Source organism: Xiphophorus hellerii, chromosome 14, assembly GCF_003331165.1.
Source record: "Xiphophorus hellerii strain 12219 chromosome 14, Xiphophorus_hellerii-4.1, whole genome shotgun sequence".
Lineage (NCBI taxonomy): Eukaryota > Metazoa > Chordata > Actinopteri > Cyprinodontiformes > Poeciliidae > Xiphophorus > Xiphophorus hellerii.
This window is the reverse complement of record NC_045685.1, coordinates 5,695,501-5,713,697: the sequence shown is the minus strand read 5'-3', so window position 1 is coordinate 5,713,697 and position 18,197 is coordinate 5,695,501. Positions and strand designations below refer to the sequence as shown.

Here is an 18,197-nt window from a genome sequence, read left to right as displayed (position 1 = left end):
TGAAGACTAGTACACAAATGAAATAGTAGACATACGTCCGCTAATCTGCTAATGCGCTAATGGCAGAGCTAAATCTTTACTAGTGTCTGATTGCTTTTGCTCACTTTGAAAACATTGAACACCCTAGACAGGTCACCGGTCCGTAGAAGATATTTCACTTTTATTTTAAAAAATCTGTTTTTAACATTTATTTTAAAACTGCCACCGTGTCGTAGCAGGATCTCTCGAGACCGGTAATCTGTAAAAAAAAAAAAAAAAAAAAAAAAAAAAAATCAAGCTCCTCCTCCTGCTCCCTGAGCTGCTATTGCCGTCTGAAGAAAGGCATCGCTCCAGAGTAATCCCAACCAAAAACAACCAATCAGAGCCAGGAGGAGAGTCTTATCGCTGCCAATCAATCTCATGTATTTGCTGCTTAATGTGCTAATCGAGGAGGAACAACTGACTGTTAGAGCAAAAACCAAATTATCCGCCATCAGCAGTGGCCATGCTAACTAGCCTTAGCATTAACAACAGTCTCTGCTAGCTGGAGCGCTGCAGAAAGTAACGAGGCGAGGTAAGCAGGGGGTGAGCAGTGCCAGATTGATGGTGATTGCCAGCGCTATGACCCGCCTCCTGGGTCTGATTGGTTGGTTCTACATAGAGAGAAGGCAGAGGAGGTTGATTCTTTTTTTTTCTTCACAGATTAACTGTCTCATAGCAAACCATCATGACATGGTGACAGTTTTAACTTGTCACCATGTTAAAACTGCTGACACGTATGTAGCTTTTTTATTTTTCTTTAAAAGCTACACACTGCAGTTTAACACAGATATTAAATGAAGATAATAAAATTTGGAGATTAGTTTCTCGTTGTGCATATTTAGAGGTCTGAATATGACATGTTGCTAAAAATCTATTACAAATAATAAAAAAAACTTAACATAAAAATTCTGTCTCTACGGCATGAGGTGACTGTAGTGATACAGTCCAAATTTGTTGGGATCCACATTTTTCAATGAAACAAAATTGTGACATCCTTCCAGAAGAGTCTTCTATCACAACAATCCAAAAAAACAGATACTCCACCTGTGGTACAGTACAGCAAAGGACATTTGTTCTGCACCTAGGAAACATCTGTAGAACTACAAGCTGGTTTCTGAAAGCAAACCACAACCACTAGTGCTAATCCTACATGCTCAAACAAACCAAGTGGACCCTATCTTCTTGAAGACATTTCACATTATTCAAAAGGCGTCTTTAGTGCTAAACTTGCGTTATGAAATAAGTAGCTAATTAGTTGCAGACAGAACCACCGCACCAATACGACCACTGATGTCAGTAATGGGGGCATTAAAGACGCGTACGTCATTGGTCCTCCCGTCTACTTGGTTCAATCTTGGGTCATTGTCACTCAGGATTCATTTGTCCAGGTTGACTCTACACCAGCCCGCCTTCAGCAGAATCCCCATGCATTGAGATTGATACTGAACACAGATGTAGAAGCTGCAGTCACCTTGAAAAAAATCCCCTGCGGTCTATAAATATGTCTGTGAGCACCGGTTGGATCTTTTGGTGCACAACTGTCTCATCCGTCTACTGTCCCCTCGTGTGGTGACGGTGGTTTGACCTACTCAGCAAAAGTTTCCACCAGTGGAAACGCTTGTTCTTGCCAAGACGGAGGAGGCTGCATGGCCTTGAGCTTCCAGCGTCAACCATATCTGTGTGATCTGGACTTGCTGTGAACAACTGGAACAACAAAAGTTGAGCGACTGGAGGACATTTTGAACTTGAGGAAGATGTAAAGGACATGTATGACTTTAGATCAGCTTCAGTTGATAAAGTCTCTTTCTGTCTCTCCAGATTTAAAAGAAGAAAAAAATTTTAAGAGGAGAATCCCATGTTACTATTGGAAAGGTTCCACAAACCAAAGGCTTTCTTTAAAGAATCTATAATCATTGTAGAATATTCCAGCTCAGATTTGACCATTCGAAGAATTGTAGATGATAAAAGGCCTCAAAGGGCCTTTTAATCCATTTAGTGGTCAATCAGATGTTATAAATTAGATATTGTGGTTTTATTGTTATGTGATCTTTTGCCACAGAATCCTGCTGGTCCTCTACAGCCATTAGATAAAAAGGTAATCGCATTTGAGAACGTGAAAAATCTGGATACCAGAGGAACTGTGTGACGGGTCAAACTTAAAAACATATTAGCCAATTGCTACTATGTCAAGTAGAAAAGATACCAGCAGTGATTAATTGTGTCTGCCAATCAATCTACCAAGGATTGGAAGATAATTTCCAAACATCTTGACTCAATGGGTCTAGAGTAAGAGTGGTTATTCATTGGAAGGACTCTGAACACCTCTGAGAAACAGAGAACCTGGTAAAATGTGACAAAGTGCTGTCCTCTAGAAGGTAGGGATTACTTGAAGTCACTGATGGCAGATTTTTAAGTACCAACTTCTCAAATGACTGGTTCTTTCTTCTTTTGGTGTAAATTTGCAACCAAGGTAGACAAAACACCATCTCTAACTACACAACACGCCAAACACAGAGGCAGGTAGGTTGCAGCAGCAGATGTCCATACTTGGGGACCACTATTGTTAGCTAAACACCAAAAACTGTTTATCAAGATTTGAATATCAAGTAGAGAACAATGTCCTGTTCCAATAAGTCTTGATTCTACAATCTAGTGTCGTTTTTCAACCATGACAGACCCACTATGCACAGAGCCACCAGAAACCTCGGATCATCTGCCGAGGTAATGGACTCTAGCTATTTTTATTTTCAATTTCTGGCATTTCAGTAGAGACTTAATAAAATAAAAATATCCAACATTAGATCAAAGGTGAGGTTATACAGGTGGACTGGTAGTGAAAGACCCTGGAGGAGATGGAGAAGGAAAACGTCACGGGTGTGCTAACAGATGACCATTGGATCGTCCACCATGAACCACTGCGTGCCCATGTCAACATTGATACGGTACTTTTGTTTTTTGCTGGAGCGATAGTCTTCAAAACCAAGCTAATTCTCTCAGGAAACAAATATGCTCCAAGAAATCTTGTGTCATTTTGTGCTGCCAATCTACGGAGAAGCAGTTCTTTACAGGCGTCTTCACAAGTACACGGTACAAAGCTTGAGATACTTGACACTGAGTTCGCACGCTTCATACACTGAAAGCTAAACCTGAGTCTGTCGGTGCTGCGGAGTTTCTGCCTTACATCCTGACATCAATGCCAAGCTGCTCAAACGCTCCGCATGTTTGCTCACGCGAACATCCTAAAGGAGTCGTCTCACTTCACTCAAACGGAAGATTTACTCAACTCAGAGCGTAATCCCAAAACATTGACCAAGTTGTATCCAAGATGAGACACCAGCTATCTGGCAGAGTCACTTTTAGATCTTTTTCCTCGTGCTGTTACAAGACATTTGATTTTCCTTTGAATAAAAAATTATGTTTTGCTTGTTTGCCGGTACAAGAATGTTTCCACTCAAAATTACTCAAGTAAAAAATGGTTTTACATAACATAGACTTTTAATTCCAGGTTCAGTATGCGCAGTAAGTCTTCAATAAAAGTTAAACCACTCCAGTCCTCAACTAGTACCTTTTTTTATTTTTTATTTGGCCCTCTGTGTATTGGAGTTTGACCACCTGATTTATAATATAAGACATTTCACTATAGTGAAGTAGCGTTATGCCAGATATGTCTTGGATAACTTCTACCAACCTGGAATGTAATAGTTCCCTTTGTAAATCGAGATGACCGAGTCTCAACCATGAACACTGAAAGCAGACAGTGATCACATGAGGCCTGAGTCCACTCTGATTGGCTTGTCACAACCAGTCTTGTCTCTAGGAAGTAGAGCACATTAAGAGATTCTATCAGTCAAGCAAAACCATTTAAAGAAAATGACTCCTCTTATGTTTATTGGCTATGTGACATGTCTGATCCTGGAAACTTTGGGTAAGTTGTGACTTTAAAAGTTTTTTTTTATTGGCTCTTCAATGTTCCAGCTTTAGCAGAAAGTTACGTGTCTGTGTTTCTTCTCCATTTTCAGTTCATTTGGAAGCTCAGACTCCATCACCGTCTTTGCATTTTCAATCGGTCAGCGTCGGCTCAAATGTGACTTTAAAGTGTTTCTATAAAGAAGCTGATGGAGTGATTTTCTACTGGTATAAACAAACTCCAGGGCAGAAACCACAGCTGATGTCAGAGTTTTATAGATATAAGAGAAATGGCTCACTTATGGGTGAATTTTGCAATGATTCACGATTTGAGCTGGAAACTGGCAAAGATAAAAACCACTTGAGGATCTCCAATGTGCAAATGTCAGACTCTGCTACTTACTACTGTGCAGGAGTTCATACATATCTGTATACATTTCTAGAGGGCATTACAGTCCATGTAAAAGAACCAAATCTGAACATTTGGACCTTGGTCGATCAGTCCAGATCTGAGATCGTCCAGCCAGGAGGTTCTGTGACTCTGAAGTGTACGGTACAAAGCGGGACCTGTGATGGGCAACACAGAGTTTTCTGGTTCAGAAACTCTGAAGAACACCTTCCAGAGATCATTTACACCAATGGAGCCAGTGATGACCAGTGTAAGAAGAAGCCAACCACACAGGCACACAGCTGTGTGTACAGCCTATCCATAGAGAGTCTGGACGCGTCCAATGCCGGGACCTACCACTGTGCTGTTGCCTCATGTGGACACATTCTGTTTGGAAAGGGGATGCAGCTGGACTATGAGAGTAACAATCTTTTTTCAAAGACGGTCTTACATTTCAAGAAGTGGTGAGGATGTCCTCTGATTGTTACGTCTCACTGTCTCTCTTCAGAAAAGTCTGACTCCCCTGTCCTGCTGTACGTCTTGAGTGGAGCTTTAGCATTCAGCATCATCATGGTGGTAATTCTGGCTCAAAAACTGCACAAGACCAAGTCCTGCAAAGGTAAAGTTTGGCTACAGATTAGTTTTACAATTTAGAAATTATTAGAGTCAAGCAGTAAAAGATTATCGTGTCCCTTCTTTCTTTTTTGTTCATTTTTAATCTGTTGATGTTTTTTTTCTTTTAGAATTTCTAGTGTTTTTTTTTTTTTACTTGATAGATACGTCCTATTGAAGTAACACGTCCACTTTTTTTTGTAAATGACATTTTATTACCAGGCTACTGGTTGACCATTTCGTCATCGGAGGATAAAACTAAGTTTTAAAAAAAAATCCTCAAATATACCGTGGATAATATTCCTAAACGATTCTTTTTCTGTTGCTGTTATTTGTGCCGACAGACTCTCCAGTGAGATCCTCCGCAGCCTCCGCTCTAAATGCAGATGTGAGTATTTTTATTTCCTCTTTATTTCTCAGTGAAATGTTTTACAGTGTGTTCAGAATACCAGACGGCTGCAGAAAGAGATCAACAGCAATATTGATGTTTTAAGTATCACACAGTGTTTTCTAGAGCTGTAATTCACCGGGTTGCATTTTTATATAATCTGTCCTTAAACTGTAGGTTCAAAATGCTATTTCATAGTCGGTTATAAAATAAGTCAAGATGAATAAACCGTTAACAGTTTACTACAGAAGAGATAAATATAAAACTGGTGTGCTTTTGTTTTCATACTCATAACCAAAATTCTTTGAAGTGAAACAGGTTTAAAATCGAATTAAATTATATATCATAGCTGTAGGCTTAATGTAAGATCAACCAAAATATGTGACAATATAATAATGGCAATTATACCTTTTTGGTAACACTTTATATTTTTGATGACTTATAGAATTGTAATGTTTTTTTTCTGCTAATTTGGAAGCTTGTGAGTTACTGCAAACAAAAATATAATAATAAAAAAAGGTACATTTCATAAAACCAAATAGAATGTATAATACACAAATGTGATGTTGTGCCTCAAAAGACGACTGATTACCAAAAGCTTCTGGCACAACTTCATCTCTCTGACGAAGATCTGGTGAGAGGAAGACTCCGGTGATGTTTGAAATACTGAGGAACCAAATGATTTTGTATTAACAAACTAACACATGGCAGCTTATGGCCTCTAAAAGAGGCATAACTAAAAGTACAAAGCAGGCAGTTGCTCCCTCTGTAGGCTCACACAGAACAGAGATACATCATCAGCTGTGACACACAGGCTGATCAGCAGAATCTGACAGAAATGATAACAGCTGGAGGATGCTAAAACACCACTTTTCTTTACTTGAAACCATAAATGTATTTGGGCAGCATACAAGAGAATTATGACTCAATAATGCTGAGCCCCTTGTGGAATAATGAAACCCCCTTGTGGAAATCGCCTGCAGCTCAGGGTTAAGTTTCTAGCAACACTCCTTTGATTCCGCAGTTCAAGACACCCACTGATATCGAGTTAAAACAGAAGACAAAAATATTAAACCTTTTAATGAGTGAAATACCTTCTTTAGAAAATAATTCAACATCAGGTCATTCAAAGATAAGTTTGAATTTAGGATTTATGGTGCAGTAGACTCTTTCAGATAAGATATGGCTAGGATATTAACGCCCTTTTTTTAATGGAAATTATAATTTTATTTCAAAACATATAGAGAACATATAGGGGACTCCAACAATAGTTGGGATGTTTAAACCCCGCATTTATTTATTAGAAGACATTGCAACTCAGACATAAAAACCGAGAGCACTTTTGTTGAAAACAACATACGTATCTTGTTGAAATCGAGAATTTGGTCGGATAAATGATAGACTTGCTGCTGAATTCCAAAAAGTCCTAAGACATCACTGATTGTTAGATTCAGGCCTGTATGTGTTGGAAAAGAGAATATAAAAATAATGCCATATTTATGCAGTTCCATATGTAACAATACCACAAGACAATACAGGGTTGTAGTTGGCATTAAAGCTACTTTGTTCACGACTTAACTCTGTTGTTTATCCAGGATTACGAGGATGCAGAAAATCTCCATTATGCTGCTTTAAGCAGTAGAAAACTCAGCAGATCGAGAGGGAAGAGGGACGCCACCAATGAAGTTGTGTACTCCAGTGTTGGGCCTCCGAACTGAAGTTGCTTCTTTGTGTTGTTAGGCTAACGCAGTGGTTCCCAAAGTGTGGGGCGCGCCCCCTAGGGGGGGCGCCGTGCCATTGCAGGGGGGAACGGGAAACGGTATGGATGAAAAACCCCCAAAACAAAACAGTTACACAAAAGTGTTTCACTGTTAAAATGGTTTGTAGTTTGTTTTGTTGTAACCTGAAGTGTGAAATAAATTTCACTGGAGTTTGAAAACAAAATGTGTGTATAGGTTTATGTCTGGCTGAACAATGTGTGTGCCCAGTTGATTTTTTATTTTTATTTTTTGGGGGGGGATTTTATTGTAATCCATACGGGGGCCCAGAAAATCTTTGGGAACCACTGCGCTAACGTCTCCGGTAGAAAGTCTTTGTTAAGCTTTTGACCAAAACATAAATATTCCTTTTCATTTAGCTGTAATTAAGCTAAACCTGTTAGATATCACCAAAGTAAGTCCATCTCCTCTGTCACTATTCTTGTACAAACCTTTGAACTCGTGTCTTTGTTAACATCAAGAAATCTTAAATAAAGATCAAAAACTTTCTGCGAGTTTCTTTTATTTTACATCTTTACTGATATGATCACAACTTTCTAAACTAAACCTGTATCACTGATTTAGTCTGCTGTACAGACTAAATCTGTATTCAGTCTATAAATAAAGACTAAATAAGGTAATTTCAATTTCAATAGACATTGTACCAGTCCAGGCCTTGACTAGCAACCTTTTGTTTATTTTGGCCCCTTTGATGCTCCTTATTTACAATATAGGAGATTCGACTATTACATATCCTTATCCCACATATTTGAAGACGTTGTGGGTTTTACATAACTTCTGAGAACACGGAATGTCAAATTTCCCCTCCGAAAAGTGAGATAACTGATTCTCACAGAGATCATTTTCTGAACTTGTTCTTTCCTCCTTTCCATTTCCTTTAACCATTAACACTGAAAGCAGACAGTGATCATGTGAGGCCTGAGTCCACTCTGATTGGCTTGTCACAACCAGTCTTGTCTCTAGAAAGTAGAGCACAGTAAGAGATTCTATCAGTGAAGCAAAACCATTTAAAGAAAATGATTCCTCTTGTGTTTATTGGCTATGTGACATGTCTGATCCTGGGTAAGTTGTGACTTTTAGCATTTTTTTTATTGGCTCTTCAATGTTCCAGCTTTAGCAGAAAGTTACGTGTCTGTGTTTCTTCTCCATTTTCAGTTCCTTTGGAAGCTCAGACTCCATCACCGTCTTTGCATTTTCAATCGGTCAGCGTCGGCTCAAATGTGACTTTAAAGTGTTTCTATAAAGAAACTGATGGAGTGATTTTCTACTGGTATAAACAAACTCCAGGGCAGAAACCACAGCTGATGTCAGAGTTTTATAAATATAAGAGAAATGGCTCACTTACGGGTGAATTTTGCAATGATCCACGATTTGAGCTGGAAACTGGCAAAGATAAAAACCACTTGAGGATCTCCAATGTGCAAATGTCAGACTCTGCTACTTACTACTGTGCAGGAGTTCATACATATCTGTATACATTTCTAGAGGGCATTACAGTCCATGTAAAAGAACCAAATCTGAACATTTGGACCTTGGTCGATCAGTCCAGATCTGAGATCATCCAGCCAGGAGGTTCTGTGACTCTGAAGTGTACGGTACAAAGCGGGACCTGTGATGGGCAACACAGAGTTTTCTGGTTCAGAAACTCTGAAGAACACCTTCCAGAGATCATTTACACCAATGGAGCCAGTGATGACCAGTGTAAGAAGAAGCCAACCACACAGGCACACAGCTGTGTGTACAGCCTATCCATAGAGAGTCTGAACGCGTCCAATGCCGGGACCTACCACTGTGCCGTTGCCTCATGTGGACACATTCTGTTTGGAAAGGGGATGCAGCTGGACTATGAGAGTAACAATCTTTTTTCAAAGGCGGTCTTACATTTCAAGAAGTGGTGAGGATGTCCCCTGATTGTAACGTCTCACTGTCTCTCTTCAGAAAAGTCTGACTCCCCTGTCCTGCTGTACGTCTTGAGTGGAGCTTTAGCATTCAGCATCATCATGGTGGTAATTCTGGCTACAAATGCAGATGTGAGCATGATTCTTTTTGTCTTATTATTTCTCAGTGACATATTTTACAGTGTTCAGAATACGAGAAGGCGGCAGAAAGAGCACAAAAAATAAATTCAACATCAGGCCATTCAAAGAAAAGCTTGAGTACAGCCAGTAGTGTCTCAACAAGGACTGGTGTAGTAGACTGTTTCAGATAAGATATGGCTTTGCTGAATAACTTGTGAAGACTCCAACAACACTCGTGGTATTTAAGCCGCACCTTTATTTATCCGAAGACATTGCAAATCAGATATAAAAACCAAGAGCACTTTTCTTAAAAGCTTATCATATGTACCTTGTTCAAATTAAGAAGTTGGTCTGGTAAAGGATAGACTTGCTGATGAATTACACAACATAACAAAAAGATCAGATTGGTAGATTTAGGCCTGCATTTGTCTGTCCAACATAAAGCAGGTTTAAAAGAGAATATAAAAATAATGCCATATTTATGCAGTCACATATGTAACAATACCACAAGACAATACAGGGTTGTAGTTGGCATTAAAGCTACTTTGTTCACGACTTAACTCTGTTGTTTATCCAGGATTACGAGGATGCAGAAAATCTCCATTATGCTGCTTTAAGCAGTAGAAAACTCAGCAGATCGAGAGGGAAGAGGGACGCCACCAGTGAAGTTGTGTACTCCAGTGTTGGGCCTCCGAACTGAAGTTGCTTCTTTGTGTTGTTAGGCTAACGCAATGGTTCCCAAAGTGTGGGGCGCAACCCCTAGGGGGGGGCGCCGTGCCATTGCAGGGGGCGGGGGGGGGCACAGGAAGCGATATGGATAAATGAAAAAAACAAAACAGTTACATAAAAGTGTTTCACTGTTAAAATGGTTTGTAGTTGGGTTTTTTTGCAACCTGAAGTGTGAAATAAATTTCAGTGGAGTTTGAAAACAAAATATGTGTATAGCTTTATGTCTGGTTGAACAATGTGTGTGCCCAGTTGATTTTTTATTTTGAATTTTTAGGGGGGGATTTTATTGTAATCCATAGGGGGTCCCAGAAAATCTTTGGGAACCACTGCGCTAACGTCTCCGGTAGAAAGTCTTTGTTAAGCTTTTGACCAAAACATAAATATTCCTTTTCATTTAGCTGTAATTAAGCTAAACCTGTTAGATATCACCAAAGTAAGTCCATCTCCTCTGTCACTATTCTTGTACAAACGGTTGAACTCGTGTCTTTGTTAACATCAAGAAATCCTAAATAAAGATCAAAAACGTTCTGCGAGTTTCTTTTATTTTACATCTTTACTGATATGATCACAACTTTCTAGACTAAACCTGTTTCACTGATTTAGTCTGCTGTACAGACTAAATCTGTATTCAGTCTATCAATACAGACTACAAGCCTCTGCCTCACAGAAGCAAAGACTTTTAGTCTGTACACGCTACAGAGCAATGCAACCAGAACAACCCAGTGGACTGACGGTGAAGCAAATCCAGAACCGTCTTTTTCACACCAACAGCGAAACTTGCGATGAATAAAATATCCACGCATCAGGAAGTACATAGTTTGTACTGTATATGTCTCAAATTAGACAATAGGGATTACAATACCAAATGTCAAGTTACAAAAATAAATGTTCTCCAGTGTTGAGACGTGGAACCAAGGGCGTAGGTTTGGTCTAAGTTTTGGTGGGACCTTACAACTTACTAAACTAATCAATGTAGATTTTCGTTTATTTATTTTGTTTTTGTTAAAGAATACATATGTTTCTTTTTTTGTAATTAATATGGCAAAAATTGGTCGGGACTATTTTATATCCCTTGAATATTGGTCGTGACATGTCACGACCGTCCATACCCAAACCTACGCCCATGCGTGGAACTGATCAATTGTCAAGAGTCAGATGATGATACATACTGTAGCTGCTGACATGAGCACAAATCTGTACCACTGATTTGTGCTTTGTCACTCTAAACACTGAAGCTTTGCCCTCAGTGTTTTAGAGGAACACTGAATTTAGAGCACTAGAGGCATTTCCCCCATAGTTTCTTCACGGCGCCAGAACTCTTCAATCAAGCTCTGATTTACTCAGCAAGACCTTTTGTGCCAATAAAATCATTTGTGATTTTGATCATCTTCACTCCACAAGTAGTAAAGTACTAGTGAATCTTGGCTTCAGAGAGCAGAGAAAATAAAGCTGGAAATGAGCCAACATAAGACTGAAGACCAGGAAGCAGAAGTTATCTTGCATTACTAAAACAAAGAGTCGTTTTGGGGAAAAAAGTGTTATATGAATGGAATAATGAAAAATAATAAATTACAGAAAAAAAATCAATGAAAAGATGCAGTGATGTCAGTTTAGAGTGAATTTGTATGTTTACAAAAACATACAAAATGAATTGAAATATTTTATGCTATCTATAGCTTAATGTTCTACATCTTTAAAGAAACAGGCAGAAATGATCCATCAGTCTCCTCCTCATCTATCTTTTTTCACTCTGGCCTATAGGTGGTAGTGAACATGACAAAACCTGTCAGATTTGGTGTCTATCAAAAAGGAACAAAGGCGTAGAGTTTTCCTCATTCAGCTCGGCTCGTTGATCAAGATGAGTCTTGGACAGCGTGCTGTCAGTCTTACATTTTTGTTGTTATTAAAACTTGGTAAGTTTTTTTTCTTCCATTATCATGTGAGACTTTCAGAGTAGTTCAATATGTTTTTGAATGTTTGATTTCAGAGATACTGATCCGTCTCTCCTTATCTCAGATCAGGCTATTCTCCAGGTTTCCTCGTCTGTTCAACAAGACAGTCGATTCGTTTCAGTAAAAGCTGGAGAAAGTGTAACGCTGCAATGTTTTCGTGACCCTGATACACCCGCGAGGGCTTACTGGTACAAACTAACTTTGCGTCAAAAACCACAACTCATTTCTACTGTCTTCAAGTACGACCCAAATGGAACTTTTCATAGAGAGTTCAAAGATAATCCCCGCTTCACCCTAGACACTAAAGGAAATCTAAATAACCTGAAGATTACAAATCTGCAGCCCTCAGACTCAGCAACTTATTTCTGCGTCACCGGGCATTCATACAAGATTGAGTTCGATGGAGGCACCGTCATTCACGTCGAAGGATCAGGATTAAACATCCAGGCTTTGGTCCAACAGTCAGAAACTGAGATTTTCCGGCCAGGACACTCTGTGACTCTTAACTGTACAATACAAACTGGGAGCTGTGGTGGAGAACACAGAGTTTACTGGTTCAGAAGCTCTGAGGAACATTATCCAGGACTAATTTACACTCATGAAGGGAGCAATGATCAGTGTGAGAGGAAGCCTGGGGAACAAACTAATAAATGTGTGTTCAGTCTGCCACTGAAGAACCTTACTGTGTCTCATGTCGGGTCTTACTACTGTGCTGTTGCCTCATGTGGACAAATACTGTTTGGAAGCGGGACGAACCTGAATGTGAAGAGTGAGTAACAACTTCTACTTTGTTTCCCCCTCAAATACAGTTCTGTCTTTCAGACACTAATGTCTGTATTCTTTCTGTCTCTCTGCAGCTAAGACACACTCTGTGTATCTCCTGACAGGAGCTTTGGTATTCACCACATTTCTAAGTGTTTCACAGGCCGTGTTGTTGTTCATTCTCTACAAGAGAAACCACTCAGGAGACCCAGGTACTTCAACTACATATTAATACCTACAAACTCAAGACGGCATCAATAAAGGATATGTCATTCTTTTTCAGACTCTCAGTCCAGAAGGTCTTCTCCTTCAACAACCACTGCAGAAGTATTGTGTTTTTTTATAACATTTATGTCATTAGTACTTAGTTCTTATTCATTAACAATTATTTTAAAGTGACTTTTTTTTCCTTTCTCGTTTGCAGGGTGAAAACCTTCATTACGCAGCTTTTAAAACCAGATTATCAGACCAGAAGAGCAGCAGATCATCAAGGCAGAGAAATGAAAAGGCTAACTGCATCTACTCCTCTGTTGTTGAGCTCTAAAATTGATTTAAGACACCCTACCTTGCAAATTAGACTGAACCAATCTTTAATTTCTTTTATATATCCAAGTTCTTATTTCTGCTAACTTGTTTTCGAGTTTTGATGACGAACTGCCTGCTGAGTCGCCGTCACCCGCTTAGAGTTTTAAGAGTTTTCTGATTGTGAATTTTCATCCAAAAATTAAACTTACCACAAAAAAAAAACAGGGCATGGCATGTCATGATGTCGTCTACAGGTACAATCTCACCCACACATGTTACCACAGACCCAGTTCTGTGACCTACATCGCTGTTTGCCTGATGCCAGCATCCATCTTATGAATCAAAATGCTCCCTAATGGACCTCACCAGAACACTCACTTTTAAAAATAATTTTAATAAGACAACATGAGGTGCTAGAAAACAAAAATGAGGTAATTAAAATGTAATTTAACTACGTCTTTAAGGACTCGGTTTATTGGGGAGGGAAGGCAGTTGCTCAGATGGAAAAAAGGTCACTTTTTGTGTTTTCTGTAACCACCAGCTGCTTTGGTAGAGTGAGACTTTTTTACAGGCACAGCTTAAAAAATGATGTTTACTTGTTTCAAATCAATACCCATATGTAATCTGCCGCAGATATTTCATAATGGTCACCACTATATGAATTGGTTTCTCCAACAACCAACTTCAACAAAGCGCCTCAAAGCCACACCAGAGTCTGTAAAAATAAACAACCTGCTCAAATCCACAAAATCTACCAACAAATATGAAAAAAAAAAAAGTTCAAAGAGACTTGACTTCGATTGTCTTTTGCTCAAAGACTAAAGTGACCATTATTATTCTCTTTCTCGTGCTTTTGAAGGTCTTGATGATCTCACTATGCCTGATTCTTAGGTCAAAGTTGTTCTTCCAAACATAGATATATTTATTAGCTACTTGATCATTTTCAACTTTTTCTATGATCTCTCCAGAGAAGCTGTAAGTCACATTAAATGAGTTATCTTCACAAAACCTGATTAACCAGGGGCTATTCTTCATCTTAAACTTAACAATATCCAATCAAGAGAGACAAAATCTTTACAGAACAATGTACTCGTTGAGGTTGAGTGCAACACCAATGTGTAGGCGCTCACCAAAATGAATAAAATGTGCTCAAAAAACTTCTGTAATGACTTCTATTGCTAGATGTCATCCTGTATCCTACAGTGTTCATGTTGTCAGTCCTCCAATAGGTTCAAACTGAGACTGACAGCGCAGTGTATGTCCATAAGAAGAACCAATCACATCCGTTTCTGTCTGACTCTCTACGGATTGGTTTCTATCACCATCATATCAGCTTTTCAAAATAAATCTTTTGAAACCTTGTCTTCGCCTTGGCAGCGTTCTGACTTCTAACTCTTGTAGATTCAATCCAGTAAAGATTCAATCAGTCCCTCTGATCTGGGACGGAAACTTTTGCTTTGTTTATGCCCCAGAAACCTTTGTTTCTGTAAACTGTGAAGGCCTTCTCAAGCCACAGATATAACCCACCTTTGGTTTAGTCTCCAGTCCACTGCAACCAAACTACAGCTAGAGCTTTCATCAGTGTCTGAAGCTAACAACCTTGGTAACCTTGTAGGAAATGTTCTACTTTTGCTGGTGGAAGTTTGTAGAAAATGTCTGACAGGTTATATTTGGAGGTTAATATAGTAGTAGAACACAGTAGTAATTATGTCTGTAAACTTAAAACATTTCTTGCAACTAAATGTCGCAGGTGGAGGTGATAATGGTGAACAACTTGATCCAAAATTTATGGGTGATGCCTTGCGCAGTTGACATTTTCTCAAGCTCCAGTGAAATGTCTGACTGTAGCAAGTGCTACCATCATCGAATCTAACGTGTGAAATAATAAAACCTGTCAGTCTGATCCTATCCTCTTCCTCACAGTTTATAGAAAGAAATCAAAGCACATTAGATCCCAAATGATCCAAAAGTGGAATGCCACTGGACACAATTTTTGAAAATATTATCACTTTTATACTTTTACAAAAGCGTAATTCTTGACAACTTCTAAATGTCCCCTGCTTGGTTAAAATTATTCACAGGCGTGATTTTTTTAATATATACAGTACAGACCAAAAGTTTGGACACACCTTCTCATTGAATTCAGTGAGAAAGTGTGTCCAAACCTTTGGTCTGTACTGTATTTTTACCCCTCCAGGGGGTCTTTTGTGGGCTCTAGTGTCACTTATATAAAAGAAGGCTGATGGGGAAGGAGAGGAAGACATGCGGCAAATATCGACGGGTCCGGGAGTCGAACCAGCGACGGCCACATTGAGGACTCAAGGCCTCCAAACGTGGGTCGCGCTAACCCCTACGCCACCATGACACGCCCCACCTGTGTGATTTTTGACAATTCTTTTGCACAAACTGCCTTCTGGTCTTCAAGGTTCTGCAGGCACTTTGCATGGACTCTGATCTTCAGCTCTTTACAAAGATTGTCAGTTTGATATTTTACAGATTCTCAGTCCATTTCGTTATCCAGCCCTCTTCTCTAAGATAACCCAATCCTTCATTGCTAATACCTGGCAATTTCATTTCTGGCGTTGTGTTTTAGGGTTGATGTGCAGAACCAGTCTTCCTCCAGTGTGCAGTGCCATTAAAAGAGATCAGGTTTGGTGTCATCAGACCAAACTATACTCCTTGTTGACATGACAAGATTTTAAAAGTGTTGGTTGATTTTCATAACCTAAGATGACGATGATAAAGCTATAGGTTTGGTCCTATAGGATGTGGTAACACACATCAAATGAACAGATTTCACTCAGATTCACACAAAACCAAAGTCTTGATCTAATCTTACGTTAAAAGCATCATGCTCCATATTTTGTGCGTACTCTGCCTTTATAAGCAGCCACAGGTCTGACATGGTGGCCGCTTATAAAGTGGTTTGATGTTCTGATTTCTTTGTCTTTAAACATCAAAATAAGTCTTTTTCAAAGTTGTACGTGATATTTCTGCAGACAGAATTTAAACTAGAACAAAACACTACAGCAGGGGTTTCCTTCGCCAAATGCAGCTAATTTTCCATGTCCTCTTTAAAGCTACAGCAGAAATGACGAGTCTGTCCCCTCCTCGTCTACATTTTTTTTTCCATTCAGGCCATTAGGTGGTGATCATGACAAAAGCTCTCACTCCTACTTTGTCAGTCAAATTTAGTGTTGTCGATTTAAAGGGAACAAAGGCGTGGAGCTTTTCTCATTCAGCTCGACTCTTTGATCAAGATGAGTCCTGGACAGCTTGTCGTCGGTCTTACATTTTTATTCTCGTTTAGGTTTGGTAAGTTTGTTTGTTCATTTGGCATCGTAATGTGATGCAGAATATTTAAATTTGTTTCTGCGTGTTTGATTTCCGTCTCTCCTTACCTCAGCTCAGACTATTCTCCAGGTTTCCTCGTCTCTTCAACAAGGCAGTCAGTTCGTTTCAGCAAAAACTGGAGAAAGTGTAACTCTGCAATGTTTTTGTGACCCAACTGCAACTTCAAAGTCTTTCTGGTACAAACTGTCATTTGGACAGAAGCCAAAATCAATTTCTACTGTCTTGAAGTACGACCCAAATGGATCTTTTCATAATGAGTTCAAAGATAATCCCCGCTTCACCCTAGACGCTGAAGGAAATCTAAATAACCTCAAGATTACAAATCTGCAGCCCTCCGACTCAGGGATTTATTTCTGCGTCACCGGGCATTCATTCAAGATTGAGTTCGATGGAGGCACCGTCATTCACGTCGAAGAATCAAGATTAAACATCCAGGATTTGGTCCAACAGTCAGAAACTGAGATTTTCCAGCCAGGACACTCTGTGACTCTTAACTGTACAATACAAACTGGGAGCTGTGGTGGAGAACACAGAGTTTACTGGTACAGAAGCTCTGAGGAACATTATCCAGGACTAATTTACACTCATGAAGGGAGCAATGATCAGTGTGAGAGGAAGCCTGGGGAACAAACTAATAAATGTGTGTTCAGTCTGCCACTGAAGAACCTTACTGTGTCTCATGTCGGGTCTTACTACTGTGCTGTTGCCTCATGTGGACAAATACTGTTTGGAAGCGGGACGAACCTGAATGTGAAGAGTGAGTAACAACTTCTACTTTGTTTCCCCCTCAAATACAGTTCTGTCTTTCAGACACTAATGTCTGTATTCTTTCTGTCTCTCTGCAGCTAAGACACACTCTGTGTATCTCCTGACAGGAGCTTTGGTATTCACCACATTTCTAAGTGTTTCACAGGCCGTGTTGTTGTTCATTCTCTACAAGAGAAACCACTCAGGAGACCCAGGTACTTCAACTACATATTAATACCTACAAACTCAAGACGGCATCAATAAAGGATATGTCATTCTTTTTCAGACACTCAGTCCAGAAGGTCTTCTCCTTCAACAACCACTGCAGAAGTATTGTGTTTTACCCTTCATAAAATTCAAGTCAGTAGTAATGTTTTCTTCTCAATTTACAATAATTTTCCAATTTCTTTTTTCCGTCTGATATACAGGACGACATAAATGGGGAAAACCTTCATTACGCAGCTTTGAGGACGAGAAGATTAACAGACCAGAAGAGCAGCAGATCATCAAGGCAGAGACATGAAGACCCTGACTGTGTGTACTCCTCTGTACAGACGTAGATATGGATAATTGTTCCATCAGTTAGTGCTAACAAAATGTCATTGCTTTGTAAATCGGACCATCTTTTTTATTTTATTTTATGCTGATTGTATTTGGCTCTTCACTCATTTTGATGGCTGAATGTCTGAGCTAGATCATCATTATTGACTTTGCTGTCATTTTTAAAGATAATTAACTTTACTATAGCAAGCACATTTCAAGTTGTCTACCTCTGACTTCTCATCAAGGAATTAAATTTACCACAAAAAAAATAAAATAAAATAAATATGTATATGGTACGTCGTGATGTCATCTCCTGGATTTGCGAAGCACAATCTCACCCTCACACGTCGCCACAGACCCAGTTCTGTGACCTGAATCGCTGAATGTTTGAGGTCAGCATCAATCTTAGAAACCACAATGCTCCATAATGCTCCTCACCAAAAAACAAACTTTTAAAAATAACTCTTATATTAG

General features: G+C 39.3%; 4 protein-coding genes across 4 annotated transcripts; all 4 read left to right on the top strand.

Annotated features, from left to right (window-relative positions):
* Window positions 1-305: 305 nt before the first annotated feature.
* LOC116733455 (twitchin-like) lies at window positions 306-7,582 on the top strand. The gene is made up of 4 exons (XM_032584312.1): window positions 306-4,736; window positions 4,824-4,934; window positions 5,272-5,315; window positions 6,911-7,582. Exons 1-4 carry the CDS (start codon window positions 4,190-4,192, stop codon window positions 7,031-7,033), a joined length of 825 nt encoding a protein of 274 aa, XP_032440203.1. The 5' UTR covers window positions 306-4,189; the 3' UTR covers window positions 7,034-7,582.
* Window positions 7,583-8,155: 573 nt separating this feature from the next.
* LOC116733456 (uncharacterized) lies at window positions 8,156-9,854 on the top strand. The gene is made up of 3 exons (XM_032584313.1): window positions 8,156-8,944; window positions 9,032-9,123; window positions 9,689-9,854. Exons 1-3 carry the CDS (start codon window positions 8,398-8,400, stop codon window positions 9,809-9,811), a joined length of 762 nt encoding a protein of 253 aa, XP_032440204.1. The 5' UTR covers window positions 8,156-8,397; the 3' UTR covers window positions 9,812-9,854.
* Window positions 9,855-11,589: 1,735 nt separating this feature from the next.
* LOC116733451 (V-set and immunoglobulin domain-containing protein 1-like) lies at window positions 11,590-13,276 on the top strand. The gene is made up of 5 exons (XM_032584306.1): window positions 11,590-11,753; window positions 11,857-12,561; window positions 12,650-12,766; window positions 12,838-12,881; window positions 12,979-13,276. The coding sequence occupies exons 1-5, from the start codon at window positions 11,699-11,701 to the stop codon at window positions 13,096-13,098; spliced, it is 1,041 nt and encodes a 346-aa protein (XP_032440197.1). The 5' UTR covers window positions 11,590-11,698; the 3' UTR covers window positions 13,099-13,276.
* A 3,015-nt stretch (window positions 13,277-16,291) lies between these two features.
* Window positions 16,292-18,197, top strand: LOC116733475 (V-set and immunoglobulin domain-containing protein 1-like). The gene is made up of 5 exons (XM_032584332.1): window positions 16,292-16,394; window positions 16,486-17,190; window positions 17,279-17,395; window positions 17,467-17,510; window positions 17,609-18,197. Exons 1-5 carry the CDS (start codon window positions 16,340-16,342, stop codon window positions 17,738-17,740), a joined length of 1,053 nt encoding a protein of 350 aa, XP_032440223.1. The 5' UTR covers window positions 16,292-16,339; the 3' UTR covers window positions 17,741-18,197.

Coding starts and splice junctions, on each gene's coding strand:
- LOC116733455 (XM_032584312.1), top strand. CDS start 4,190: ATGTCAGAGTTTTATAGATATAAGAGAAATGGCTCACTTATGGGTGAA. Junction 4,737..4,823: donor GATGCAGCTGGACTATGAGA/GTAACAATCTTT, acceptor GTCTCTCTTCAG/AAAAGTCTGACTCCCCTGTC. Junction 4,935..5,271: donor CAAGACCAAGTCCTGCAAAG/GTAAAGTTTGGC, acceptor TTGTGCCGACAG/ACTCTCCAGTGAGATCCTCC.
- LOC116733456 (XM_032584313.1), top strand. CDS start 8,398: ATGTCAGAGTTTTATAAATATAAGAGAAATGGCTCACTTACGGGTGAA. Junction 8,945..9,031: donor GATGCAGCTGGACTATGAGA/GTAACAATCTTT, acceptor GTCTCTCTTCAG/AAAAGTCTGACTCCCCTGTC. Junction 9,124..9,688: donor TTCTGGCTACAAATGCAGAT/GTGAGCATGATT, acceptor TTGTTTATCCAG/GATTACGAGGATGCAGAAAA.
- LOC116733451 (XM_032584306.1), top strand. CDS start 11,699: ATGAGTCTTGGACAGCGTGCTGTCAGTCTTACATTTTTGTTGTTATTA. Junction 11,754..11,856: donor TTTGTTGTTATTAAAACTTG/GTAAGTTTTTTT, acceptor TCCTTATCTCAG/ATCAGGCTATTCTCCAGGTT. Junction 12,882..12,978: donor CTTCAACAACCACTGCAGAA/GTATTGTGTTTT, acceptor TCTCGTTTGCAG/GGTGAAAACCTTCATTACGC.
- LOC116733475 (XM_032584332.1), top strand. CDS start 16,340: ATGAGTCCTGGACAGCTTGTCGTCGGTCTTACATTTTTATTCTCGTTT. Junction 16,395..16,485: donor TTTATTCTCGTTTAGGTTTG/GTAAGTTTGTTT, acceptor TCCTTACCTCAG/CTCAGACTATTCTCCAGGTT. Junction 17,511..17,608: donor CTTCAACAACCACTGCAGAA/GTATTGTGTTTT, acceptor TCTGATATACAG/GACGACATAAATGGGGAAAA.